Source organism: Sapajus apella, unplaced genomic scaffold (assembly GCF_009761245.1).
Source record: "Sapajus apella isolate SASKATOON/1434 unplaced genomic scaffold, GSC_monkey_1.0 scaffold51, whole genome shotgun sequence".
NCBI lineage: Eukaryota > Metazoa > Chordata > Mammalia > Primates > Cebidae > Sapajus > Sapajus apella.
In genome coordinates this window covers 2,361,362-2,389,145 of record NW_022436991.1, presented here as the reverse complement: position 1 = coordinate 2,389,145, position 27,784 = coordinate 2,361,362, and the positions used below count along the sequence as shown (strand labels likewise).

Sequence of the window (27,784 nt, the reverse complement as noted above, 5' to 3'; positions counted from 1 at the left end):
AGCTCACTACAGCCTCCAACTTGTGGGCTCAAGCAGTCCTCCCACCTCAGCCTTCTGGGTAGCTGGGATTACAGGCATGCACCACCACACTCAGCTAACTGTTAAATTTTTATACAGATGGTGGTCTCACTGTATTGCTCAGGCTGGTCTCAGACTCCTAGGCTCAAGTGAGCCTCCTACCTTGGCTTCCCATAGTGCTGGGATTACAAGTATGAGCTGCTATGCCTGGCCCATATCCTCATTTTAACTGACACTAGGAATGCCCACCAAGAGTTGTATGAGGTTTAGCTTAAATAGTAAATACCTCTAAACATCCAAAGTAGGGAGTAAAATACCAGCGTGTATCATAACCTTGGTTAAAATAGCACTCTCTCCTGCTTTATTTTTTTTTCATATTGCTAACACTACTTGGCATCGAGTTGTTTACTTGCTGTCTCCTTTGTCCATTTTGTGCATGGCTGTGTCCCTAGCACCTGATACAGAGTATAAAGTATTTGCTGAATGAATGAATCTTAGTTCCCACTTCTCACCTTAGCATCCTGACTACAGATGCCAGAACACACATGGTGAATTTGACTGAAATGAAGCACTCTCTGCTTGCCCCACAAATCACCAAGAGACTGTGAGTTTCCTTGTCTCAAGATGGTCAACACTGCTGTTTTCATTTTTTACTTGCTGTCTCATATAAAGAGATATCATATGTTGCCTGCCTCTGATTTTCCTGATGTCTCAATTTAAATGGTTTCAATTTGGGTATGAAATTATCCATCAGTCACAGAGAGAACTGTTGCCTTCAGCACTGGCTATTTGAATAAGCCAGGGCTTAATTGGAGAAGCTATTGGTGGAGGAGCAAGGGCAGGCTCTCAGAAGCTTGGCCCTGCTGCTCTGGGACCCCTCTGAAATAACACCTCTCTCCCTGAATGGTGAGCTGTGTCTAGCGCATTCCCCAAGATTTAGTTTGAATGGCACTTCATCTGTTGATTCATTGGATGCTAATAGTGTGTTCCCTGTGCCAGGTACTGACCTAGGCAGCAGTGGTGCAGAGAGCAAGCCTTGGTCACTGTACCCTGAACTCAAACAGTCTGCAGCCTGAGGAGGAGACACAACATGAGCTGAGCTATAATGACTGAATCCAGTCCCTCACCAGCTGCTGTAACCTACAAGTGTCTGTCACTCAGAATGTCTTTATTTTGATCAGTCACTTCCACAGAGGTTGCCCAAAGAGATGCGTCTGTCTAGCTCTCGAGTCTACAGTCTACGTGTGTGGAGTATGAGACATATAGCCCTGGTCTTAGATAGAGTGATGTTAGATGGCTCAGGGTCAGGTGTTAAGTCTCTGCTGGGGAAGGTGCTCCCTTTTTTCTTTTCCTTTTGGCCAAGCTGATGTGGTCTCAGGTTGGTGCTAGCACAGCTTTAACTCTTTGAGACCCTTGACAAAGTGAATGTGAGCCTCAGGGTCAGCGTGCCATCAGCCACTGGGAAGTTCAGAGCTGTCAGACACAGCTACAGTAGACTCCACTCAGAACGTCCAGATGCCTTGATGCCAAGGCTCAACCCTGATCAGCTGCAGGAGAATCTCACCAAGGGGACCTGGGTGACCTCATTGTTTCACGTGATTCTAATTCTGGGGTTGAGAACCGCTAACACTTAGGATTTAATCCCATTTGGCTTTCATCAGATCCAGTGGCCTTCTAGTGATACTGGCTTTCTGTTTGCTAGAGTGATACATACTTTCCTTTTTAAGTAGATTTTATAAGTGAGGAAAGATGGATGATGTAATCCCAGCTGCTCAGGAGGATCACTTGAGCCCAGGAGTTTGAGACCAGCCTGGCAGCATAGTAAGACCTTGTCTTTTTAAAAAAAAAAAAAAAAAAGAGTGGATTGATGTTGATTATTCAGCAGCACTGCAAGTGGGGGGGCCGGGGGGGAGTGTGGCAAGAATCCTGTTGGTGCTTTGTGATGCACTGGGGTTTGAGGAACACTCCTCAAGATTTGGTCCCTGGATTGAAGTTTTAGCCCATTATTTTGGCCCCCTTAGAGTCATTGGGAGTGATTTGGCATTATGCCAGTGATTCATTAAGTGAGAACACCAGAAATAGCTAAATGAAACCCACTATTTAGCGATTGTATCTTTCTCCACATAACAAATTGTCCCAACACTGAGAGGAAAAATGACATTTGGCAGTGACTACATTTACCATCTCAGTTTCTGTGGGCCTGGAGTCCCTGTGCTGTTCAGCTGGTTTTCTCTGCAGGGTCTCCCTCAGGCTGCAACTGCAGCCTCAGCTGGCGGCTGCAGACACCCCAGGGCTTCTGTGGGGAGGGATTTGTGTCCAAGCTAACCCATGTGGTTGTTGGTAGGATTTGGTTGGTTGGTTTCCTTCCTTCCTCCCTCCCTCCCTCCCTCCCTCCTTCCTTCCTTCCTTTCCTTTCTTTCTTTCTTCTTTCTTGATGGAGTCTCGCTCTGTCTCGAGGCTGGAGTACAGTAGCGCAATCTTGGCTCACGACAGCTTCTGCCTCCTGGGTTCGAGTGATTCTCCTGCCTCAGCCTCCTGAGTAGCTGAGACTACAGGCATGGGACTACAGACACGTGCCACCATGCCTGGCTAAGTTTTGTGTTTTTAGTAGAGACGGGATTGTACCATGTTGGCCAGGATGGTCTTGATCTCTTAACTCATGATCCGCCTGCCTTTGCCTCTAAAAGTGCTAGGATTATAGGCATGAGCCACTGTGCCTGGCTGGGATTTGGTTTCTTATAGGCTCTTGGACTGAGGGCCTCAGTTCCTCTTTGTCGCCTACCCAGGCCTCTTCAATGTGGCCAAAGAAAGCAAAAGAGAGAGACCAACTAAATAGGAATCAGGGTGTTTTGTGGTCTAAGCTTTAGAAGTGGCATCCTGGCCAGGAGCAGTGGCTCATGCCTGTAATCTCAGCACTTTGAGAGGCCAAGGTGGGTGGGTCATTTGAGCTCAGGAGTTTGAGACCAGCCTGGCCAATGTGGTAAAACCCCATCTCTTCTAAAAACACAACAATTAGCCAGGTGGTAGTGATGCATGCCTATAATCCCAGCTACTTGGGAGGCTGAGGCAGGAGAATTGCTTGAGCTTGGAAGGCAGAGGTCGTGGTGAGCCGAGATCGTGCCACTGCACTCCAGTATGGACAACAGAGTGAGACCCTGTCTCAAAAAAAAAAAAAAAAAAAAGAAATGGTATTCCACGAGTTATACTATAATCTGTCCTTTAGGATAGAGTCAAATCACTAGGGCCAACCCACACTCAGGGGATTAGCCAGGAAGTGAGGACCAGGAAAGCAGCCACCAGGCTCTGTTTCAGGAGGCTGCGTACCACAGGAATATCACTGAAGACAGCCTCCATGCCACATGCCTGGCATCTTTACCAGCCCCCGGGAGTGAGTTTTCGCAGGCTGAATGCCAGGTGACGCCAAGCAATCACTAGTTATTTTATGGACAAAGTGAGTCTTATAACCGTTATTGCACTCTACTTTGGTCACAAATCATCTGAGCCAAAATTACTGCTTCCCTGTAATTGATTATGTAGGAATGATTAATTGATTGGTTGTATAGAAACTCTATGGCAGGTGCCAGGCATGGTGACTCATACCTGTAATCCCACCACTTTGGGAGGCCGAGGCAAGTGGATCATTTGGGGTCAGGAGTTCAAGACAAGCCTGGCCAACATGGTGAAACCCCATCTTTACTAAAAATACAAAAATTAGCCAGGCATGGTGGACAGTGCCTGTAATCCCAGCTACTCAAGCAGCTGAGGCAGGGAGAATTGCTTGAATCTGGGAGGCAGAGCCAAGTTCTCACCATTGCACTCCAGTGTGGGCAGCAGGGCAAGACTCTGTCTAGAAGTTAAAAAAAAGTTCAGTGGCAGAAATTTCTGCATACTGACTGACTCACTGTGGCCTGTTCTTCAGTAATGTGCTTTTTTTCCCTTCTTGTCCCTTGGGTCTCTTTGACCCATTCTATCATACAGTGTATATTTTCTCACATAGCTGTAATTTCACGTCTTGAGGGTTGGTTTGAGGAACTTGCTTTCTGTGAATTTTACTCTGTCTTGGCCATTGGTTTCTGAGGTCCAGAGGTTTTTCTGGTTTTGGAGTTTTCCAACCAGGAGAATGTGGGCAAGGCTTACGTGGAAACCCCCAAGTCACCTGGGGTAAAGGTGGGGATCAAGGACCTGGGGAACAATGGCCAGACTTTCTGTGTTCTCCAGGGCTGTATCAGCCTTTCTGCTGCAGCAACTATGTGGTTTCAGGCAAGGAGCTTTACTTCTCTGAGCCTCCGTTTTCACATCTGTAAAACAGGGTGTGGCATATCAGTCAGTGTAGGCTGAGTTACACTGCAGTAGCAAACGATCCTGTGATGTATGAACAGAAAACACATAGATTTCTGTCTCTTTCACGTCAGTTGTCCTTCATGGGTTGACTGGGCCACCGCTGTATGTTGTCACCATCCTCACCTGCAGACCCAGGTTGTGGCAGAGGGGCAGGAGATGTTGGCTAAGCACACACCGACTCTTAAAGCTTCCACCCAGAAATTACATGTTACATCTCTTATTTCCTTGGTAAAGCAAGTTTCACAGACACATCTAACTGCAGGTGCGTGGGGAGGGCCAGTCTTCTAGGCTCCTGGAAAAAAAGAGCATAGTGAGTGGTCCTGATCACTTGATGTGTGGGTTAGGAGGCTTCAGACAGGTAACAGATGCAGAGCTGTGTGCACTCAGTACCTAGTAAGCACTCAGCAGATAGTAGTGCTGGTGATAGTTATGGTGGTTGCTGTGGTGATGGGAATGATGCTGATGAGAGAACTAACGCTTGTCTAGGGCCTGCAGTATACAAAACCTTTGTCCTACTGAGCTGCTCGTTTAGCCCATGTGTGTTGAGTTTTTCTGTTTCCTGAGTTGTAGGTACTGTGCTTTGAACTGGGGATCAAAGATAAGAGTGCCCTGGTCTGTGGCCCTAAATACCGCAGAATCTCTCCTTGGCAATAAGGTTTCAGGCATTTCTTTTGGGTTTTCATTTTCAGGCCTTGGCATGGTAAGAAAATCTTATAAATAAAATAAAATAAATGCTGGAGCGGGATGAGACCTTTGGGATCATGGTTTTGTATTAGCTAGGATGATTCCAGTGGAAGAATCAAAGAACCCAGTACAAACTGGTCTCTGCAAAGCAAGGGATTCATTATGGTAGGTACTGAAAAGTCCAGAGGTAGGTGAGCGCCTCAATGCATTTTGTGCTGCCGTAAAGGAATGCCTGAAGCTGGGTAATTTGTGAGGAAAAGGTCTATTTGGCTCATGATTCTGATGACTGGAAAGTTCAAGATTGGGTATCTGCACCTGATGAGGGTGTTTCCACTCATGGCAGAAGGCAGAGGGGAGCTGGTGCTCCCGATGTGCAGAGGTGACATTGGGGAGAGTGGAAGCAAGAGAGTGGGGAGGTGCCATGCTCTCTTTTAAACAACCAGCTCTTGCAGAAACTAATAGAGGCAGGGCATGGTGGCTCACATCCGTAATCCCAGTGCTTTAGGAGGCGGAGGCGGGTGGATCACCTGAGGTCAGGAGTTTGAAACCAGCCTGGCCAACACGGTGAACCTTGTCTCTACTAAAAATACACACAAACATTAGCCGGGTGCCGTGGTGTGTACCTATAGTCCCAGCTACTCGGAGGCTGAGGCAGGAGAATCACTTGAACCTGAGAGGTAGAGATTGTAGTGAGCGGAGAGGGATCTGTCCCCACAACCCAAACGCCTCTCATGAGGCCCTACTTTGAACACTGGGGAATGAATTTTAACATGAGGTTTGAAGGGACATGCATGCCTACCACTGAAGCAAGTGTCAGCTTCTTGGTGACCCAGAAGCTTTGGGATATCATGGAAACCTGGTACATTTCTGCCTAATTCTGTTCTCACTATTCCCTTCCACTCCCCCAGCCTATTCCCTCTCCCCTCATGGAAACAGCAGTAGCTACAGTATTCTCAGGGTGCTGAGACTCAAGAGAAAGAGCAAGTCTCTGCCCAGGGTTGCCAGCAGAAACCCCCTGATTCTCTCTGAACCACCTTAGTTAATTGACTAGTCCTGAACCAGTCACTATGGCCAGAAGGACAAGATACGCTGATTGGCTGAAGTTATTTAGTGCTCACCCTCGGGTCACCTCTCTTGGAAGGATGGTTTCCCAACAGGAAAGTGGAGGTGGGGCAGCACACAGCCATAGTCCATCCCCTTTTCCTATCCTGTCTTTTCTTCCTTTTCTTAAAAAAATAGATGATGAATTTATTTATTTTTGAGACAAGGCGTTGCTCTGTTTCCCAAGCTGGGTGCATTGTAGAGTCACTACAGCCTCACCCTCCTGGAATGAAATTATCCTCCCACCTCCGCCTCCTGAATAGCTGTGACCACACCCAGCTAATTAAAACAAACTTTTTTGTGTGGAGATGGGAATCTACCTATGTTGTCCAGGTTGGTCTTTAACTCCTGGGCTCAAGTGATCTACCTGCCTCAGCCTCCTAAAGTGTTGGGATTACAGGCATGAACCACAATACCCAGCTGTCTTCCTTTCTGTAGTGAAGAAATTGAAGCTCAGAGTAGGGGAAGTGACTTGGCTGCTGCAGCTCAGCTTGTTAAAAGCAGAGCAGGTTGTGGGTCCAGGACTGTGCCCTTTTGCTGCTTTGACTCAGTTGCCAAAACATCTTCTCGGAGAGCCATCAGTGTCCAGAGGGTATTGGGGAAGCACTGATAAAGTGATTATAAAAGGGATGCTAACTTCCACTATGCCTGGCATTTTCACTTAGCAGAACTTTGTCATTTATTGCTTACTGACAGAAGAGATTAGAAATGAGGCTGGTTTCTCTCTGGCAGGGCTGCTGCTTGGGTTTGCTCTCTGTGAGGAACGGGGCAGGCTCTAATTGACAGTTTTGGTGATTGGCTTCCTAAGTCATTGATGCCAGTGAGTTGGGCTGCCCAGCAGTGATGAGACTATTGTTTAGCTGCTGATGGGAGGCACTGGTGCGTGTGTTTGGGGGCGTGTGTTAACGTTTACATATGAGTATTTCTGAAAGATACTTTTTTGGAATTACTGCTAGGCTTCACTATTGAATGTCACAGAGCAAGTTGTCCAGGAAGCAGATTCTGGTGTATGACCTCTTGGTGTCTGAAGACAGTACTCCCAGAATTTCCTCTTACTTTCTGCTGCCGATGCCGTAATCCCTTAACCTTGCAGAAAGGAATGATCTGGAAACTGCACCAGCGCACGAGACCTTAGGAGGAGTCCTTAGCTGGCCTAAGGGCTAATCAGATTGACCTTGGTCTCAGTTCCAGGGGTTCAGAAATAAAACTGGATCAGTAGGGTACTGGCTTAGAGAATCTGAGAGTGAGGAAGGCCGCTTACCGGCCCAAACTGTTTTCATCTACCCCCCCACCACTCACCCCATCCACCCACCTGTCATCGCCCCTACCCACCCCTCATCCCTCCACCTATCTAACCACCCATCATCCATCTACCCAGCCAGCTACCCACCCGTTGTCCATCCACCCACCCTTCACCCCTCCATCCACCCATCATCCCTCCATCCACCCCTCATCCCTCTATCCACCCCTCATCCCTCCACCCACCCCTCATCTCTCCACCCACCCATCATCCCTCTATCCACCCATCATCCTTCCGCCCACCCATCATCCATCTACCCACCTACCTACCCACCCACCCCTCGTCCACCTACCCACCATTCATCTACCCACCCATCATCCATCCATGCACTCATGACCCATCCACCTATCCACCCAGCTGCCCACCATCCATTCATCCACCCATCATCCATCTGCCACCCAGCCACCCACCATCCATTCATCCACCTATCCACCCAGCCACCCACCATCCATTCATCCACCCATCATCCATCTTTCCTCCCACCCGTCATCTATCCTCCCAATCACCCCCACCCCCATCATCTGTCTACCCACCCCACCCAGCTATCTGGCATTTCTAAGAGCTCACAGAGTAGTGGATATGGTTGTGCAAATTAATTTAGAAAATGATTTGTACCTGTAGTCATCATGTTCATCATGAGGAATATGTCTTCAAGTAGCTCCCAAAGCCCAGCCATTTGAAGTGACCATCCCTGCCAATGAATAACAACCAGGTCCTACATCAAGGGAGGCAGCAGCCCTACCTGACCCCTGCCTCTCGTTCATTCAGAAGGTATTTGCTGAGCACCTCCCCTGTGTGAGGCCCTGTGATATATGACACCCAACTCAGTATTTTCATGAGTCTACCAGCAGGGAAGTAGTATTTCCCTGCTTCCTGACTGAGAAAAGCAAAGCTCAGATGTCAGGTACTTCCATTAAGATCAGTCATGGCATGAGCCTCACTCCGTGTGACTCCACCACCATGGTCTTGTGAGTTGGATTACAACCTAGTGCGTGGACTCTGGAACTCACACTGCCTGCTTCCGGTCCTCATTGTGCCACTTAGAGCCCTGTGCCCTTGAGCAAGTTAAGTCAACTCTACTTCCCCACCAGGAAAATGAGGATGATTATGATACCTACTCCTTAGGAGGATGATGTATAAAAAATGCATAACACCGGGCCTGGCGCTGGTCATTCGGTTACCTGACGTTAGCTGCCGTTTTAGCTTCTTAGGGCTGCTGTAACCAAATACTGTAAACGTGCTAGCTTAAAACAACACACATTTATTTGCTCACAATTCTGGAGGCCAGAATCTGTAATCAGGGTGCCCGCAGTGGCAAGGCTGTGCTCCCCTGGAGGCTCTAGGGGAAGATCCTTCCCAGTCTCGTCTAACCTCTGGTGGCTCCAAGGGTTCCTTGGTTTATGGCCATGTCACATGCACTTCTGCCTCTGTCTTCACTTGGCCTTCTCCTGCTTCTCCCTGGTGCCTCTCAGTATCTCTCTTACAAGGATACCTGTCATGTGATTTAGAGCCCATCTGGATAATCCAGAATGCTGTCATCTCAAGAGTCTGAGGTTAATTACCTCTGCAAAGATCCCTTTTTCTACATTTACAACTCACATTTATAGGTCCTGAGGCTTAGGACGTGGACATCTTTTTGGAGGTTGCCATTCAACATACTACAGCTGCTATTATTAAAAAAAATTTTTTAGAAGATACAAGTAATACATGAATACATTCTCATGTCTAAAGTATGAACCTTTAGACATTAGGTTAAGCATCTCTTTGGCTATTACCTTCACCTCCATTCCCATCCCCCGAGGTCACCATTGTGATGAGTTTGGAGTTTTATCCTTCCAGACCTTTCTGTCAGGGTGGAAAGATACATGCTGTCTTTACATACATGGATTATTGTCCTGTTGTCAAGCACTGGGATAGGTCTTGAGTATTCTGAGATAAGACACAGCATTATAAGAAGATCATTTTAAAAAGCATCATTAAACACTTCATTATATACATTACAATTTGGTGGCCACTGAATTAACAGTTAATAGCATAGCTGATGAGTAAGTTTTTTTGTTTTTTTGTTTTTTTGTTTTGTGAGACGGAGTGTTGCCCTGTTGTCCAGCCTGGAGTGCAGTGGCACATCTTGGTTCACTGCAGCCTCCACCTCCCAGGTTCAAAGGAGTCTCCTGCCTCAGCCTCCCAAGTAGCTGGGATTACAGGCACACACCACCACACCTGACAAATTTTTGTATATTTACTAGAGATGGAGTTTTACCATGTTGACCAGGCTGGTCTTGAACTCCTGACCTCAGGTGATCTACCCACCTCAGCCTCTCAAGTGCTAGGATGCCAGACATGAGCCAGCGTGCCTGGCCTGATGAGTAAATTTCTTAGTATAATTTAAAAAAATAGATATGCCAACTTTCTTTTTTTTTTTTTTTCCCAGTTTGTAAATGTTACTGAAGGTTTTTTTGTTTGTTTGTTTTTTGTTTTTTTGAGACGGAGTGTCACTCTTTTGCCCACGCTGGAGTGCAATGGTGCAATCTTGGCTTACTGCTTGCTACCTCTGCCTCCTGGGCTCAAGTGATTGTCCTGCCTCAGCCTCCAGAGTAGCTGGGAGCACAGGCGCCTGCCACCATGGCCAGGAATTTTTGTATTTTTAGTAGAGACGGGGTTTCACCATGTTGACCAGGCTGATCTCGATCTCCTGACCTGCCTTGGCCTCCCACAGTGCTAGGATTACAGGCATGAGCCACAACAGGTGGCCTGATGAGTAACTTTTTTATACCATTAAAAAAATAGATATGACAACTTTGGTTTTTTTCCTGTCAATTACTGTATCTTATTCATTCTTTCTGTTTTTTTGTACCCATTAGCCATTTCCCCTCCCACCTCCTCCCTGCACTACCCTTCTTAGTCTCCGGTAACTGCCCTTTTACCCTGTCTCTATGAGTTCAGTTGTTTTCTTTTTTCAGCTCCCACAAATAAGTGAGAACATGAGATGTTTGTCTTTCTGTGCCTGTTGTATTTCATTTAACATAGTGGCCTCCAGTTCCATCCATGCTGTTGCAAATGACAGGCGCTCTTTTATTTATTAATGCCTGACTAGTACTCCATTGTGAATATGTACCACGTTTTCTATACCCATTCATCTGTTGGTGAGCATTTAGGTCGCTTCCAAATCTTGACTGTTGTGAATATTGCTGCAGTAAACATGGGAATGTGGATCTTTCTTCGATAAACTGATTTTCTTTGTTTTCGGTATATACCCAGCAGTGGGATTGCTGGATCATTTGGTAGCTCTATTTTTAGTGTTTTGAGAAACCTCCAAACGGTTCTCTATAGTGGTTGTACAAATTTACATTCCCGTCAGTGGTGTACGAGGGTTCCCTTTTCTCCACATTCTCGCCAGCATTTGTTATTGCCTGTGTTTTGGATTAGAACCATTTTAACTGTGGTGAGACGCTACCTCATTGTAGTTTTCATTTGCATTTCTGTGATCAGTGATGTTGAACATCTTTTCATATACCTGTTTGCCATTTGTGTGCCTTCTGTTGAGAAATGTCTTTTCAGATCTTTTGCCTAGTTTTTAATTGGATTATTAGTTTTTTGTTTTTGTTTTTGTTTTTTTTTTGAGATGGAGTCTCACTCTGTCACTGGCTGGCGTGCAGTATTGTGATCTTAGCTCACTGCAGCCTCCACCTCCTGCGTTCAATCGATCCTCCTGCCTCAGCCTTCCCAATAGCTGGGATTACAGGCATGCACCACCACACCCAGCTAATTTTTTATATTTTTAGTAGAGGTGAGGTTACACCATGTTGCTCAGGATGATCTTGATCTCTTGACCTCATGATCTGCCCGCCTCGACCTCCCAAAGTGCTGGGATTACAGGCGTGAGCCACTGTGCTAGGACCATTATTAGATTTTTTTCCTTGCCAGATGCGTAGTCTGCAAATATTTTCACCCATTCTGTGGGTTGTTTCTTCACTTTGCTGATTGTTTCATTTGCTCTGCAAAAGCTTTGAACTTGACATGATCCCATTTGTTGGTTTTTGCTTTGGTTGCCTGTTGGGGTTACTTTCTTAGAAAGTGTGCGTGATCCACAGTCTTCTGGGGCAGTAGGAAGTAAACTGATGATCGCCATGCAATGTAGGTGGTGCTATAATGGACTTACATAAAAAATGCTGTGGAGGCCGGGCGTGGTGGCTCACACCTGTAATCCCAGCACTTTGGGAAGCTGAGGCACGGGGATCACCTCAGGTCAGGAGTTCAAGATCAGCCTGACCAACATGGTAAAACCCCACCTCTATTAAAGATACAAAAGTAGCTGGGCATGGTGGTGCATGTCTATAGTCCCAGCTACTTGGGAGGCTGTGGCAGGAGGATAGCTTGAACCTGGGAGGTGGAAGTTGCAATGAGCCCAAGATTGCACCACTGCACCCCAGCTTGGGTAACAAAAGTAAAACTCCATCTCAAAGAGGAAAAAAAATAAGTTCTCTGGGGACGCAGGGGAGAAGGGGTTATCAGTTCTAAAGTCTTTGCTTATTGGTAGGCTTTGAAAGAATAAACCTTGACAGATCCACGTCTGGGGACTTGCAGAAGGAAGGAACCCAGATGGGATGTTGCCAGCAGCAGGAAGTGAATCCTGAGACAAGTCATTCTTGGAGGATCTTGATTGTCTTCCTCAAAGAGTTGAAGTTTTTCTCAAGGAGTGGTGGCGTTCACACTGTGTCCCTCAGGGCTCTAGGGCTCTGAGAAGAGGACACCAGGCCAAGGCAGGGCAAAAGTGAAGGAAGGAGGAGGCCAGCACTCAGGGCTCTCACTGCCGCCTGTGCCCCAGCAGCCTCTCTTCTCTGCCACGTGACATTTGCAGGAACTGGGTTAATGAGTGGCTTGAAGGGACTGTAGATACCTCCCACCCAGTGTCCATCAGCTGTCCCTAAACCTTCCCAAATAAACATGCAAATGAAGGAGAAGTCTGTGTGGTCTAGGCCATTTAGATGTATCCACCATTCACAATAATAGGTATAGAGTGACAGAAAGACCTGATGAGATGCCACTGGCTTTCTTTTTCAAGTAACTTTGTAGGATTTTCCCACATAAAGGATACAGAAGGAATTTATTGTTGGGAAACGGGCAGCAAGATGCACCGCGTTCTCCGGGACCAATGGGATGTGTGGCCTCCTGGACTGAGACGTCACCAGCTCCTGCACAGTAGCGGGGATGAGAACTGAGGGACATATGATGTCTGCTGGGAGCAGAAGATGTCTGCAAACCAAGCTTAATATGTATGGCCTTGTCCTCAGGCAGGGGTGGTCTTAGCTGGCCAGATGTCTCTATCACTGCAGAGTTCTGTTCTTGGAATAGCTGCACAAGGAGATTCCAGGGCACCAAAAAAATCTTCCTCCCTCACCCCCAGGCTCTCTGAGCCAGTAACTCCTGATCCAGGTATGTTTCTGAACTCCTGGAACCAAGACCAAGGTCATGCTCATCAGCCCTTAAGCCAGCTAAGGACTCTTCCTGGGGCCTCGTTTGCCAGTGCTGCTTACAGATAATCACAGCCAAGGTCACACTTGCAGAGAACACTGGTGGTTCAGGTACTCATCTTAGTACTTTATGCAAATTATCTCACTGAGTCCTTAGAACAAACCACTGAGGGAGATGGAATTACCATATTCATTCCACGGAGGAGGAAGCAGGATTGCAGAGAGGTGGAGCCATTTGCCCAGCTCACAGAGCTAGGAAGAGGCAGTTGACAAGGTGAACCCGGCGACTGCTTCTCCCTCAACGCTCTTCACTGCTCTGCCCGCCTGCTCTCAGTCCAGCAGCCACCAGATAACTGTCCCAGAGAGCAAGTGTGACACTATTGCCAATACCAGAGTTCTTGGTAAGAGGCCATCCAAGAGAAAGGGTCTGCTTTTGAAAAACATAAATAAATAAACCTTGAGACTGCAGGGAATGGAAAGCTCATGGATGCATTTTCAACGTGAGATGAATCTTCCCAAACAGGCGGCAGTGCCTGTGGCCGCTTAGTGTTGATAAGAAAAGAGTTGAAGGGTGAAAAATGAAAGAAAAACAAGCGGCTTTTTCCACATGAGAGGAAAGAGCAAATATGAGAGAGCCACACCCAAGTCGGGTGCGGTGGCTCACGCCAGTAATCCCACCACTTTGGCAGCCTAAGGTGGGTGGATCACTTGAAGCCAGGAGTTCGAGACCAGCCTGGCCAACATGGTGAAACCCTGTCTCTACTAAAAATATAAAAATTAGCCGGGCATCATGTTATATGCTTGTAATCCCAGCTACTTGGGAGGCCAAGGCAAGAGAATCGCTTGAACCCAAGAGGCAGAGGCTGCAGTGAGCCGAGATCATGCCACTAGACTCCAGCCTGGGCGACAGAACTAAGCTCTGTGTCTTAAAAATAAAAAAATTAAAAAAGTTTCCCATTACTGATCTATAGAAACTGAGTTAGCAGTTCCATTCCTGCTGCCCCAGCACTGATTGGGAGGGAAGCGGAACTGCGGCAGTTCTCTTGTTCCTCATCGTACAAACAAATGGGCCTAGAAGAGGCCAAGAGAGAAAGCTGCAGCTTGGTCCGGTGCCCCATCCTTCCCAGGGCTGCAGCACCAGTCTGCTTGGAATAGCTGTCGAGCCTTGGGAGAGGGATGAGGAGAAATGTTGGTGTCTCAGAAGTGGAGAACGGGTTCCGATCCAAGCTGAGCTAAGGGTACAATGGCTCAGGGTCAGAGCTGGCTACATCCCCCTTGTCATTTGTCATTTTCACATGCAGGGATGTGAAAGGGAGGGGCTGAGGGTGGGAGGGGGAGAAAGTCCATTTTATTGAGTGCTTATTGTTGTGGAGCTGGCAGGATGCTATGCATTTTACAAATAGGACATTGCAGGCATCGTGGTGGGTGAGTTACTGGCCCACCTTTACAGATGAGGAAAATGAGGCTCGAGATTTTACTGTTAGGTGTTGAGGCCTGAGTCTACTTGACCTTAAGCCATCTGACCTTAAGACCCTCTGTCTTTTCTGGGAGACCTTGGTAGCCAGAATTAATCGGTGAAGAGCTTCATGAGGCCATTCTCCCCACTCCTACCTCCGTGCTTGAAAGCAGCCTCCAGGATGTGACATTCTTTCTCCTGACTGGTGGAAATTTAAGGAAGAACCCTGGAGGAAACATTCCAGGGTTGTTTTGCTTTTATCTGCAAATAAGCAGGAAACACAGAGCCTCTTCATCCACAGATTTAATCATTGTGCTTATAATGTTGAAAATACAGTCCATGCGTGTAGTTAGCAGCAAATGGCCCCATCGTACACAGGCTCCGATTGCTAGACCGTCTTCGGTTCCCTTTGTAAGACACCACCTTTTGCAACTGCCAAGCTTTTGGGCTTTGTTCTTTCGGAGGAGATGAGCCCAGATTCTTTTTCTGCACCCATGTTTCTTCTGGGAGAGACAGCAGGTGTTCTAGAAGGAGCACAGCTTGGGATTCAGCCAAAGTTGACTTTGAATTCTTTCTGTGTCTGTGGGCAGGTCAGTTAGCCTCTCCGAGCCTCTGTAGAATATGGGAAACAGGTTGCTCAAAGAATTACATGAATGGGTGCAAATAAATGCCTAACTCCTTAATGTCTTAGCATTGCTTCTCCATCCAGAGCTAGGGGCATTGTTTTATTCTCAAGCCCCTGCTATTTTTTTTGAAGCTATGGAGCTCAAAGATTTGTTTCTCCCTATGTAGACAAATGAGATTTCCCTGAAATTACAAATAATTTTTCTGTGTCTTTCCAGCTATCAGTTAGGAATTGGCAAACATTTTCTATAGCCCAGATAGCAGATGACTCTGTAGGTCATGCTCTCTCTATCGTGGTTCCTCCACTTTGCCAGTGTAGCCTGAAAGTAGTTATAGATAATGTACAATCGGCTGATGAGTGTGACTGTGTTCACATAAAACTTTATTTAATGCACAACCAGTGATGAATGCAACTGTGTTCCCATAAAGCTTTATGTAATACACAACCAACTGATGAGTGCGACTGTGTTCCCATAAAACTTTATTTAGTGCACAACCAGCTGATGAGTGCAACTGTGTGCCCATAAAACTTTATCTAATACACAACCAGCTGATGAGTGCGATTGTGTTCCCATACAATTTTATTTAATACACAACCAGCTGATGAGTGTGACTCTGTTCCCAAAAAACTTTAATGCACACCAGCTGATAAGTGCAACTGTGTGCCCATAAAACTTTATTTAGTGCACAACCAGCTTATGAGTACGACTGTGTTCCCATAAACTTTATCTAATACACAACCAGCTGATGAGTGCAATTCTGTTCCCAAAAAACTTTATTTAATGCACAACCATCTGATGAGTGCAGCTGTGTTCCCATAAAACTTTATTTACAAAAACAGGCTGGATTTGGCCCATGAGCCATCGTTCGCTGACACCTGATGTAGAGTATGGGGAGGTACTGGGTTTAGGCGCTGGAGATGCAAAAATGAATAAGAGTCCTTGCCCTGGAGGGTTCTCCTAGTAACACACTTGAACATAGTACTGGTAAGGGATTTCTGTTTGCAAGCAGACATTTAAAGTAGCAGGAAAGGCAGGTACCTTTGTTCTTACAATCTGGTGTCACTATCAGATCAAACCAGGTATATCTAAATCTGCTCCTGCCTGCAATGAGCTCTGCAGACTTGCTGCTTAAACATCCTTAATATCTCTCAGTGCTGTAAAATGCTGCTCGGTGGTCCCAGGCCAATTTTTACATCATGGTTTTCCTTGGGATTGTAGTGTATCTTAGGAAATCCTACATCCACTCCCATTTTACTGTAATACTAGTGAGAGCAAGTTCAGATTCTAAGTTTTGCACAGGTGCCTTTCCTTGGCATCATCTGGTTGATCTATGCCTCAGTTTCTCTGGGTATTCAACAGAAGTTAAGGATGGATGGAACTGATACGGTTTGGGTGTGTCCCCACCCAAATCTCATCTTGAATTGTAGCTCCCATAATTCCCACATGTTGTGGGAGGGACCTGGTGGGAGGTGGTAGAATTATGGGGGCAGTTTCCCCATCCTATTCTCATGGTAGTGATTAAGTCTCATGAGATACAATGGTTTTATGAGGGGTTTCCCATTTCTCTTGGCTCTCATTCTTCTCCTGCCTGCCACCTTGTAACTTGTGACTTGCTCTTTCTTGCCTTCTGTCATGATTGTGAGGTCTCCCCAGCCACGTGGAGCTGTGAGTCAATTAAGCCTCTTTCCTTTTTAATTACCTTTATTAGCAGTTTGAGAACAGGCTAATATAAGAACACTTGTTTAGCATTTTCTAAAATTAAAAATTATGTTTGTGTAATCCTTTAAGAAGAACTCTTCCTTAGAAACTCAACAGGGGGAGTGGGTCAAAAGTAAAGCCCACCCTCATAGGAGAACGCCGGAAGAGCTATGGCCATTGAGCCTTGAAACAGCTCCTAGAATAGCTCTCGGGGCTTCTTCTCTCCCTGGTACCTGCAGAGAGTCTGACTGCTGAGTGGAACGTAGGCAGATTTGTGGAATAAACATGTGAATACCTAGTGTGCATTTGTGGAGTGAAGCAGTCAGCCCCTCACTCCGGGTGAGGGCTGCCAAACACCCAGACCGCCTTGCCCTCAGCGGAGTTTCCACAGAGCTCAGAATGTTTCTCTGCCAAGTGCCAGGCAGGGGTGGTTCTCGCAGGATTCTGTTAGAGCTTCCCAGCAGCCTCAGCAGGCAGCTTCTGTTGTCCCCATTTTCCAGGAGGGAAGTAAGGCCCAGAGAAGTGGAGTGGCTTATTCTCAGCCACACTGCTGAGTCAGAGCTCAGGCCCAGCTGACCCAAGTCTTGTTCAGCCTTTAAAAAAAAAAAAAAAAATTGCTTATTTAGAAGGAGGAAATAAATCGCAACAGATTGTCTTTATTTATTATTTAGAGATGGGGTCTCATTCTGTCACACGGGCTGGGGTGCAGTGGCACAATCACATTTCACTGCAGCCTCCGCCTCCTGGGATTGGGCAGTCCTTCCACTTCAGCCTCATGAGTAGTTGGGACTTCAGGTGCATGCCACCAAGCCCAGCTACTTTTTAAATGTTGTGTAGAGATGGGGTCTCTCTGTGTTGCCCAGGTGGTAAGGATGGCTCAGAGTCCTGGGCTCCAGTGATCCTACTGCCTTAGCCTCCTGAGTTACTGAGATGATAGGCACGAGCCACCCTGCCCAGCCTTACAAATTATCATGATTAAAGAGCTGATACATACCACAAATACTACAGAATCCAGACAAACATCGTAGTTTTATTAATTAACCCTCAGACACAATTCGCTGATCCCTTTTCTCCTACTGTTTTAAGCTGCATACTCTGATAGCCTGTTTAGAAGACAGTGCTGTTAATTCATTTTCTGTACAGAGAATAGAAAGGTAATGCAGTCATTCTTCCAGCATGGTGGAACAAAAATTTTGCAGCATTTTACTTGAAATTTTAAAAGCAGTTATTTGAAGGAATTTTACAGTGGCCACCTGTATACCTATCACATAGAGTCTACCATGAACATTTTGCTGTGTTTTATCATCTGTCCATTTATCATCCATCCATCTATGTGCACATCCATCCAGCATTCATCCACTCATTCATCTGTCCATCATTTTATCTTTTTTGGGATGCATTTCATAGTCAATTGCAGATAGCAGTACGTGTTTCTTCCAAAATACTTCCGTATGCACATAGAACTTGACCATCACCCCAGAATGTCCTTTCATGCCATTTCCTGGTGTTTCGCACTCCACTCTCTGTGAGACATTCACTATTTTGAATTTCTTTCCACCATAGACATGACAGGTTTTTTCTTTAGGTTTAAAATTGTGTGGCTATGTTGATATTTTTTGAAAGATTAACAACTCACGTACCTGGCAAAAATTTATTAGATATAAAATTTTACACATAGAAATAAATCCTCCTCTTTCCTCTGACACGTGCTCCTCAGTGCCTTCTTGCAAAGGCATTCATGGCTGGCAGGTTTTTCTGTGTCTTTCTAGAAATGGTACACGCACATAGACATGTGTCTCCCGACTCACTACTTCTTCATGAGGATAGTAGCTCACCTGACACATTGTTTTGTGTCTTTCTCTTGTGGTTTGACATTATATCTTAGAGATCTTCTCCTTCTTAGAGGAGATCCCTGCTGTTCTTTTCACAGCTGCATGGCCTGGCTGTGACTGTGCTGCATTTTAGATAATCATTTCATTCCTTGTTTTCAGGCTTTTATTACCCTAAGTGGTGGTGCAGTAAATGTCTTTGTCTCCTTGTCTCTGCACTTATGATGTCCCTCACTCTTTAATTCTTGGAAAGAAAGTAGATGACCATTCTTAGTAAATTAGGAAGTTCAATAATTTCCTATGACTTTTGCCTCCCACCCCTTCCCTACTCCAGCCTTTGATTCATCCATCTGTCCCTTTTCACATCTGCCTATATATCCATCCAGTGGGAACATTCACTGAGCTATCCTTACCACCTTGGACTCTGAGAATATTGCCCTCAAATTCCTTATTATTTTTTGGGAAAAGCAGACATATGAAAAACTAATTCACAGAAGTATGATAGTCTGTGTTCGTGTGAGATTTCAGGACTACCCAGAGGATAAAATGAAAACCCTTTAAAGCTCTTATTTGCCAATGTTTTACTCCTAGCAAGGAGTCCTTGACCTCAGCTGTTTTTAAAAACCACAGAGGACAACAGCAACAACAACAACAACAAAACCCACAGAAATATGATGCCTCTAGTTGTATGTTTGTAAAGCCAAGGATAAAACTAACAGAGAACCCTGAAAATGCTTCAGAACTGGGCTACCTTTGTCCCGAAGGCGTGGATAGCCCAGGCCGACTTAATATCTGAACGTCAGGCCTGAGCCTGTTGCTTGGCCTGACCAACCAAGCTGAGAGATAGAACCATGCCATTTCACATTTTATTCCTTATTAAAAGATGAGATGACGAAGCAAGAGTATTGGTGGGATGGAAAATGGTTGTCATTTTTTGACAGTAAAAAGGGAGAGCTAACTGCATAAGTCCAGGCTATTTGAAAACAGATGAGTGAGACAGTGAAGGGAGTCTGGAAAACATGAATTATGGCTGCCATTTCATGATTGGAACAAAGATTGGCTGCCTCTTAGCGTCTTCCTTTTTGCTTTTCTTTGGAGCAGTGAATCTGAGAAGCTGGTAATTAGAAGAAAGAAAATACGATTCTCTTTGTTTCTTTTTTTATCTAACTTATCCTTCCCATGCATTGAGATTCTGAATTTGCTACAAAGCAGTCTAAAAATCTCTTGGCATTTCAAGGTGGAAACATAGCGTATCTTATGATTCATTGATTCATTCATTGATTGCTTCCTTCCTTCATTCATTCATTGTGTTAATTCACTGCCTACAAGTGCTGGGTTCTTGGCCAGGCTGCAGTGTGTTAAGGTAAACAGGTGGGTGTGGTGAGCACGTAGAGCTCTCTGACTTCACAAGGAGGGTTCCAATCCATAGATAACCAGTTTGGAGTCATTACAAGCTGAGGAACATGAACAGTAGAGGGTTGCTGTGGAGACACTGTTTAGTTCTGGTGGTATGGAAAGGTGCCTCCTAGGAATTCATATTTTGGCTGAGTCTTAGGTGAGAAGAGCTAACCTTACTGAGAGGCTGAGGAAGAGGAGAAGGGAGCAGTAACTTACAATAATACTTGCTTCAGAGATTGTTTGGGGACTAAATGTGAGATCATCAAGTCCTTGACACATAGTAATTGTTCAACACATGCTGGCCTTCTTCCTTTACCTTTGCTGATTCTTTCTAATAGGGTGATCAGAGGCTGGTAGGCAAGGAAGAAACCAAGGTTTGCAGAAACCAAGTGACTTCTGAAATCATCAGAGGAAGCCCAGGATTAGAACACAAAACATTCGCATTTCCATCTGTTCCTGAGAGATTATGTACTTGGCTCAGAATCTGGAAGCTGACCTGTGTACCCAGAGATGGAAGAGGACTTGGAACTTCCTAGGGGCAAAGCCTCCTAAGTCATCCTGCAGCAGCAGTGACAGCAAAATAAAATCAGAAAACTCCCAAGCTTTAAGGAGGCTCAAGGCTTTAGACCCAGTTGTAGATCTGTATGTCTGCTCTTGAGCAGTTGAGTCCTTTCAGAGTTTCTTCACCCATCAGAGGTCTGTTTATCAGCTAAAGCTCTTGAGTATGAATTTGGGTTACTTCATCTTTTGGGTATCCCAGAGGCAAGATGCAAATAATAGAGACTTTGTAGCAGGAGGCAGTATAGCTTAGCGGTTAGAAGTGCAGACTCTGGAGCCAGACCACCTGCATTTGAATTCCACCTGTGCTGCTAGCTGAGTGACCTTCGGCAAGTTACTTTTATGGATTATATATCGCTGTGTGTGAAACCAGCCCAAAACCTAATGGCTTTTAAAAAAAATATGGCTATTTTTAAAAATCTCTCATGATTCTGTGGGCTGGCTGGGCTCAGCTGGGTGGTTCTTCTGTATCATGTGGTGTCAACCAGGGCTTGACTGAGCTGGATATCCGAGATGGCGGTCTCATTTGTCTGGCAGTTGGTGCTGACTGTTCACTGGGACCTCAGATGCGATGATTGATGGGAATACCTCATGTGGCTTCTCCACTATGAGCACCTGAAGTCACTGAGGCTGAGTGAGAGGCTGCTGAGTAGACTAAGAGATGTGGTTTTTGGGCTCCTGACATCTTTACTTCTTCTGTGTTTATTCACAGTGATCTATCTTGTCCTTGCCCGTGAAATAGGGGCACATGTCTACCCACTCACTGGGGAAGAGCTTTGTGGAGTAGGAAGCCTTTGATGATACTGGGTGATGGTGTCATACTTGCACACCCCTCTGGACTAGAAGTGAGGGAGGCTGCAATGAGGGGAGGGTTCACTGTCCATCTTTGCCACCCCGTTGCTTGGACCCTTATTCTGCCAATGGGAGGACGTATAATTTTTTCCCTATGGCTTTGGCAGATTGGCTGCTTTTCTTTTTTTCTCCCTCTTCTGTCTTTCTTTTTTATTTAAATAAACATTTATTTAGCACAGAGTGAATACTTTTCATTTTTTTTTTTTGACAGAACCTCTAGTATCTTCCCAGGTTTGAGGACTTGTCAGTCAAGGTGGCAGGGAGGGCCTGTGTCAGAGTTTCATGCGGCACTGGGGTCAGAATTTCATGATGAGGGAGAGAGCTATTGTCACTGGCCTGTCCATGCTCCCCACCTCCCCCCCAAAACCCAGAAAATCCTGAGTCAGGGGAGATGATAGGAACTTCTTTGCTGATATAACCCAGAAGTTGATTCCCCATTGGTCTTATCTGCCGTTTCACATCCTTGTGTGTACGCACTGAGCGTGTTTGCTCCGGCATGATTCAGGAATGCTGGCTGCTGTTGCTCTAGTAACGGGCTCTGCCTTTCCCTGCACCTGAAGACTGCCATATGAGTGGCCGGACCACAGGCAGATGGTGAGCTGCCTTCTCTGCAGGGTCAGGAAGAGGCGAATGGAGATAGCCATGTATGCTCCTGGCTGGTTTGTGCCCTATAGCGAGGGTAAACTAAAGAGAAGTCTGCATCTCAGGGATGGGCTCTGCAAGATTCCCCAGACTTCAGGAGGTCACAGGGGGTGCTTGTGACCAGTATCAGTAGAAAGTTGATTTTTCTTACAAAATAATCTCTGCTCCACACTCTCTTTATTGGCAGAATATAAAATAGAATCGGCTTTCTAAAGGTCTGCTGTCAAATCTACCTAATATCTGGCTCCAGTCTTGAAAGACAGCAAGAAAAAAGAAAATTTGATATTGAGTAAGCTCGGCCTTTCGTTATTATCATGCATTTGCTGCAGTGCCTGGCCTTGTTATCAAGTTATATTCCACAGAGGTTAGAAAGTTCCCAAATGCTTTTTCCAAGCAGCCTCTCTGGTACTCGCGTAGATGCACAAAATCTCCTGGTTTACTGATCCCAGTAATGCCACATAATTAGAAGAAAAGCCTCTAAGTCAGAAGGATTGAACAACTCCTGGATACTCATATCCACCGTTCAAAATGCTGCCTGAAAATCAGCATCCCTGAGGGGAAACTTACCTATCCAAAAAATACCGTGTTCCAGAATTAATGATTTTTGAAGAAGCCCTTTGCTCTCTGTAATTGTAGAGTAATGCCTGTCCTTAAAAAACCTGGCTTATCTCTCACCTTGGTCCTTTTGGTTGCCTTCTGCTTGTGCTTTGTGGGGTAGATACAGCCAGAGGTTCATGTGAATGAGGTTCCTGGGTGCAAACTCTGTTCACTTCCTGTTGGAAATGAGGCTGCATTTAAAGGTGGTGGTGATGGTACGTAGCAGTGGAGTTGATGGCCTGTTAGTGCCCCTCTGGCCTACTCACTTGATTCCCACAGCATGCCCAGAAGAGACTTTCCCCAGCCCCAGTGCTGAGGGCGAAACCCAGAGAAGAGGAGTGGCCAAGAGCTGCTCCACAGTGTCTGCCAGAGAAGATGCTGGCATCCTGGCTATTTCTACTGGTCTTCACATGGATGTACAAAGGGGAGAATTGGTGTTGTCTAGAAGGTGACATGGCCTCAGAACCCTTTCTCTGCCCTTTTCCATCCGTGATGCATAACTGTTTGGAAGGCACTGGCTCTGCCATCTTGCCTCTGGATTTGAGTGCAATGTATGGAGTTGGATGATGAGGAAAGTATATTTGATTACTTAATAATGTGATAGGCACTAAATTGATAAACAATTTGTAACTGTTATGGTTATGCAGTTAATATATCTTCATTATAGAAAGTACAGAAAAGTTCAAAATGCTAATTCTCTTTTTAATTTTAATTTTTTCTTTTTGAGACAGGGTCTTGCTCTGTCACCCAGGTTAGGGTGCAGTGGTGTGATCATAGGTCACTGCAGCCTTAAGCTCCGGGATTCAAGTGAGGCTCCCACCTCAGCCTCCAGAGTAGGTGGGACTACAGGCTTGTGCCACCATGCCTAGCTAATGTTTTTCCATTATTTTTAGGAGAGACAAGGTCTTGCTATGTTGCCCAGGCTGGTCTTGAACTCCTGGGCTCAAGCAATCTGCCCACTGCAGCCTCCCAAAGTGCTGAAATTACAGACATGAGCCACTTCACTCAGCCTCCACTGCTTATTTAAGGAGAGCTTTCTAATGTGTCCTAACCTTCAAGTTTCTTCATTTCTTCTTAAAGAACCCTTCCAGACTACTTTAATCTTACTTTCTTTTTCACCTTTTAGCTAACTTCTCCTGTTTGCTGAGGGTTTATAGCAGACAAGTCTTTGAAGTTGGACAGATCCATTTCCTAGATGTGTGACCTTGGGCAAGTTATACCCCCTCCCTGAGCCTCAGTTTCCCCATCTGTAAAGTGGGGAGAATAATACCTGCCCTCAGGTTCACTGTGAAGCTTGATGAGGATTGTGGGTGGTGGGAAGCCCTGAGAGGTAAAAGGTGTGAAGTCTTTTTTCCCTTCACTGCCCCTCACCCTTCTCTGTTCCACTTCTCTTAGTCCTCATCCTCCTTCTTAAAATTCTAGCCAGTTCAGTTTCTAGCAGATCAAAAAAAGAAGCTCATTCCCTGGGTATGAGAAAAATACCAACATTTATTGAACATCTACCACTACTGGGCATTTTGCTGTCCGCTTTACATAATAATTGCAATCCTTGAGACAGCTGTGAGAATCAGTTTCCTATCTTATGGGGAGCTGAGGGTGGGTAGCCTACTGGGGGTCACATGTACCTCTGAATGCCTGCTTGCCCTCACCCCTACCTCCACGATGTGTGGTCAGGACTCCTAAGCAGTACTGGTGGTGGGTTTATCATGCCGCACATTTGAGTTTCTCTCCCATAATCACTGTCTCATGTGGCCCTTCTGAATCAGAAGAAGCCATATTCTGCTACCTAAAATTGCTCATGCATTATGAGGGGAAAGGATGCAGCCATGGTGTGGGGGTGGACTTTGGTCTTTTGTGTTTACCTACTGGGTGTGCCTGTGTGTGGGATGTTCATCATGATGACAATGGGTATTTTTTTCCATTGCACATTTGATAACTTGCGTCTCAGATCCTAATTGGGCCATTATCCAAAATTACATGCTCTTACATGCCTTTGATGATCTCAATAGGATTAACAGTCCCTTCTTCATAAAGATAATTGAGATCTCTCAGGGTGGCATATTTGTATTACTGCAACATCTGTAGCTATCTCTTAATGCTTTCCAGTCACTGCTTTTTCACTTCCTTCTGAACAGGAAGTGTTTAGGGATCACGGGAGGCAGGATTCTTCTGTGGTTATGCAAACCTTGGTAACCATTATGCATTTTTTCTCCCTTCTCCTCATGGTAGGTGCCTGGAGATTTGAGCCAAACATCCGAAGACCAGAGTTTGTCGGATTTTGAAATGTAAGTCCACAGCCTGTACTCACAAGGGGTCCTGTAGAAACTGGACTGTGTTGTTGGCTTCTGTTGCAGAAGACCTCGAGGGGAAACAGAAATCACTGTTGAGAACTACACAGGGTTGATGTGGTTCTTGTAGAGGTGGGAAGTGGTTTTCCTGCAGCCTCAGTGTGGCCCTCAGACATATTTGATCTCCCTCTTGGGTTTTAAAAAACATTTTGTTTTGCCGACATTTCGAAGTTGGAAGATACCACATAAAAATTCAAATTTCCTTTATTTTCTTTAAAAATCAGATGCTCGTGCCTGTAAGGCCACAGTCCACAGGAGCCGACTAAAAGCTGTCCCCTTCGCACAGGCCATGTGCTGTCCAGTGTACCACAGCCCCCACTCTTGGCTGTTGCCGGGAAGTGACCAACTTCACTCATTTTATTGTCTGTGTGGCCCCTGGGTTATTGGAAACAATAGTCGTCAGTGCCTTGGTTGGATTTTTTATTGTATTAGATTCTATGTGGTGCCTCTGCTGAGTACCCCTAGGGAGAGGTTAGTTGGCCAGCAGCCTTTTTTTTTTTTTTGAGATGGACTCTCACTCTGTCGCCCAGGCTGGAGTGCAGTGGCTAGATCTTGGCTCACAGCAACCTCCGCCTACGGATTCAGGTGGTTCTTCTGCCTCAGCTTCCCAAGTAGCTGGGATTATAGGCACACACCACCACGCCTGGCTAATCTTTGTATTTTTACTAGAGGTGGGGTTTTATCATTTTGACCGGGCTGGTCTCGAACTCCTGACCTCAGGTGATCCGCTCACCTCTGCCTTCCAAAATGCTAGGATTACAGGCGTGAGCCACCATACCCAGCCAGTTTTTGTTCAGGATTTCTTGGGTTTTGGATAAATAGATCCTACTTAAGCTGGAAAATAAAATGGGATAAGTTTTCTCCTCTCTCATTCCCCTCTGGCATATGTAGGGTTCAGCCCCCCTGGGAAGAAAGGCCCAGGAAAAGCCCCTTCTAGAGCAGGCAGGGCTGGGCCTTGGAAAGAGCATTTCTTCAGAGCCAGGCTGCCTATGTTGAAATCTCAGGCATCAGTCCAGCCATTTATCCTCACTGGGCCTCACTTTCCTCATTTGCGAGGTGAAGGTCCTGATGCAAACCTTACAGGGTGTGTGGTGGCAAAGAAAGTGAGACTATGGAAGATATAAGGCCATCCCAGGGCCACTGAGTGTTGGGGCAGCTGCTGGGGTTGGGGCTGGAGGTGGCTGTTAGGCTGATAGGGTGGAGAGGCTGAGGTGGGTGAGAAGTGAAGGATGAAAATCACAGGTGAATATGCCTGCCGTGGGCTTGTGGGCAGGGGGAGCACAGTGTGAAGAGGATCCTGGAACGGCAGCCCGGTGGAGGGCAGCCATGGGAAGAAACTGGGAAGACAGGAGAGAGCCACAGAGGGGAGCCTCAGACACAAGGCTGGAAGCACTCATTATTATAGCCAGAATTCACCCAGGTCCTGTGGCAGGCCAGTGTCCAGGCAGGTTCCCAATAGAGGGGATGAATTAGCCATGGTCCCTGCCTGAACCAGGCCACATTGTCTCACCCCAGAGATTTGGAACCTCCCCCAACCAGTTTCCTCATCTACACTAAAGCCAGAGGCAGCAATGGCGCCATTCCCCTCTCAGCATGGAGACCAACATCCTTCATGGAAGTTATGAAGAAGTCCCTCACTCACCTCTGGCTCATCCCCAGCTTTTCCCGTTCCTCTCCCTCTACCAGCCACCTGGCAGCTCCACTCATCAAACCAACGTGGTCTTCTCCCTTTAGGGTTATTATTTTATCCACTTAACCCTCATGTACACAGGATCACCTCTGTGCTGGGCACTGTTCTCACTCACTTAGTCCTCACAACAACCTTCAAAGACGGATGTCACCTCACAGGTGATGAAATGGAACCAGGATGCAAACCCAGGCAGTCCCGGTCTAGACTCAGTGCTCTTCACAGATGCTCATTCCCCTGCCTGAAGCACCTTTCTCAGCCGCAACCTCCCTTCCCCAACTTGGGTAACTCCAAATATCCCTTAAAGCCTGGCCCAAACATTGCTGCTTCAAAGAAGCCTTCTCTGGTGTCCCAGACCAAAGCAGGCCCTGGAAGTCACTCTCCGTAGATCCGGTGTTCCTTGATGGCACTTACAATAGTAGTAAACAATTTCTCTGTAACAACTATAGGCATATATGCACCTGACAACAAAGCTTCAGAACATATGATCTAAAAAATCAACAGAAATGAAAGGAAAAACAAACAGTTGTACAATAAGAGGTGACTTCAGTACCCCACTTTTAATAATGGATAGAATAACTAGACAGAAGGTCAGTAAGGGGACAGAAGATTTGAACAACATGAGAAACCAATGAGATATAACAGACGTACATAGAACACTCCACCAAATAACAGCAGAAAGCACATTCTTCTCAAGTGCACATAACTTTCCAGGAAAGACATATGTTAGGCCACAAAACCAGTCTCAATAAGTTTTTAAAAATTGAAATCATACTAAGTATCTTCCTTGACCACAATAGAGTTTAAAAAAATACATGTGTGTGTGTGTGTGTGTGTGTGTATCTATCTATCTATCTATCTATCTATCTCTATATATATTTTTTTGAGATGGAGTCTCTCTCTGTCATCCAGGCTGGAGTGCAGTGGTGTGATCTGGGCTCACTGCAACCTCTGCCTCCTGAGTTCAGGTGATTCTTCTGCCTCAGCCGCCCAAGTAGCTGGAACTATAGGCGTGTGCCACCATGCCCAGCTAATTTTTTTATTTTTTGTAGAGACAGGATTTCACCATGTTCACCAGGCAACTCCTGACTTTAGATGATCCCCCTTCCTCAGCCTCCCAAAGTGCTGTGATTATAGGTGTGAACCACTGCACCCAGCCCACAACAGAGTAAATTTTA

At 46.0% G+C, this 27,784-nt stretch overlaps 1 protein-coding gene across 7 annotated transcripts in view; it reads left to right on the top strand.

Moving 5' to 3' along the window:
* Positions 1-27,784, top strand: part of SNX29 (sorting nexin 29) — a 588,630-nt gene that overhangs the window by 397,719 nt on the left and 163,127 nt on the right. For 6 of the 7 annotated variants that reach the window (XR_004258239.1, XM_032243340.1, XM_032243341.1 and 3 more), the window contains one exon: positions 24,801-24,856. Coding sequence is in view for 6 of the 7 variants with exons in the window: in XM_032243340.1 (XP_032099231.1) it covers positions 24,801-24,856 (56 nt within the window). In the remaining variant the exon portion in view is untranslated. Of the gene's footprint in view, positions 1-535; positions 1,791-24,800; positions 24,857-27,784 lie in introns of those variants that run through there. The other variant, XM_032243343.1, reaches the window with a different exon arrangement.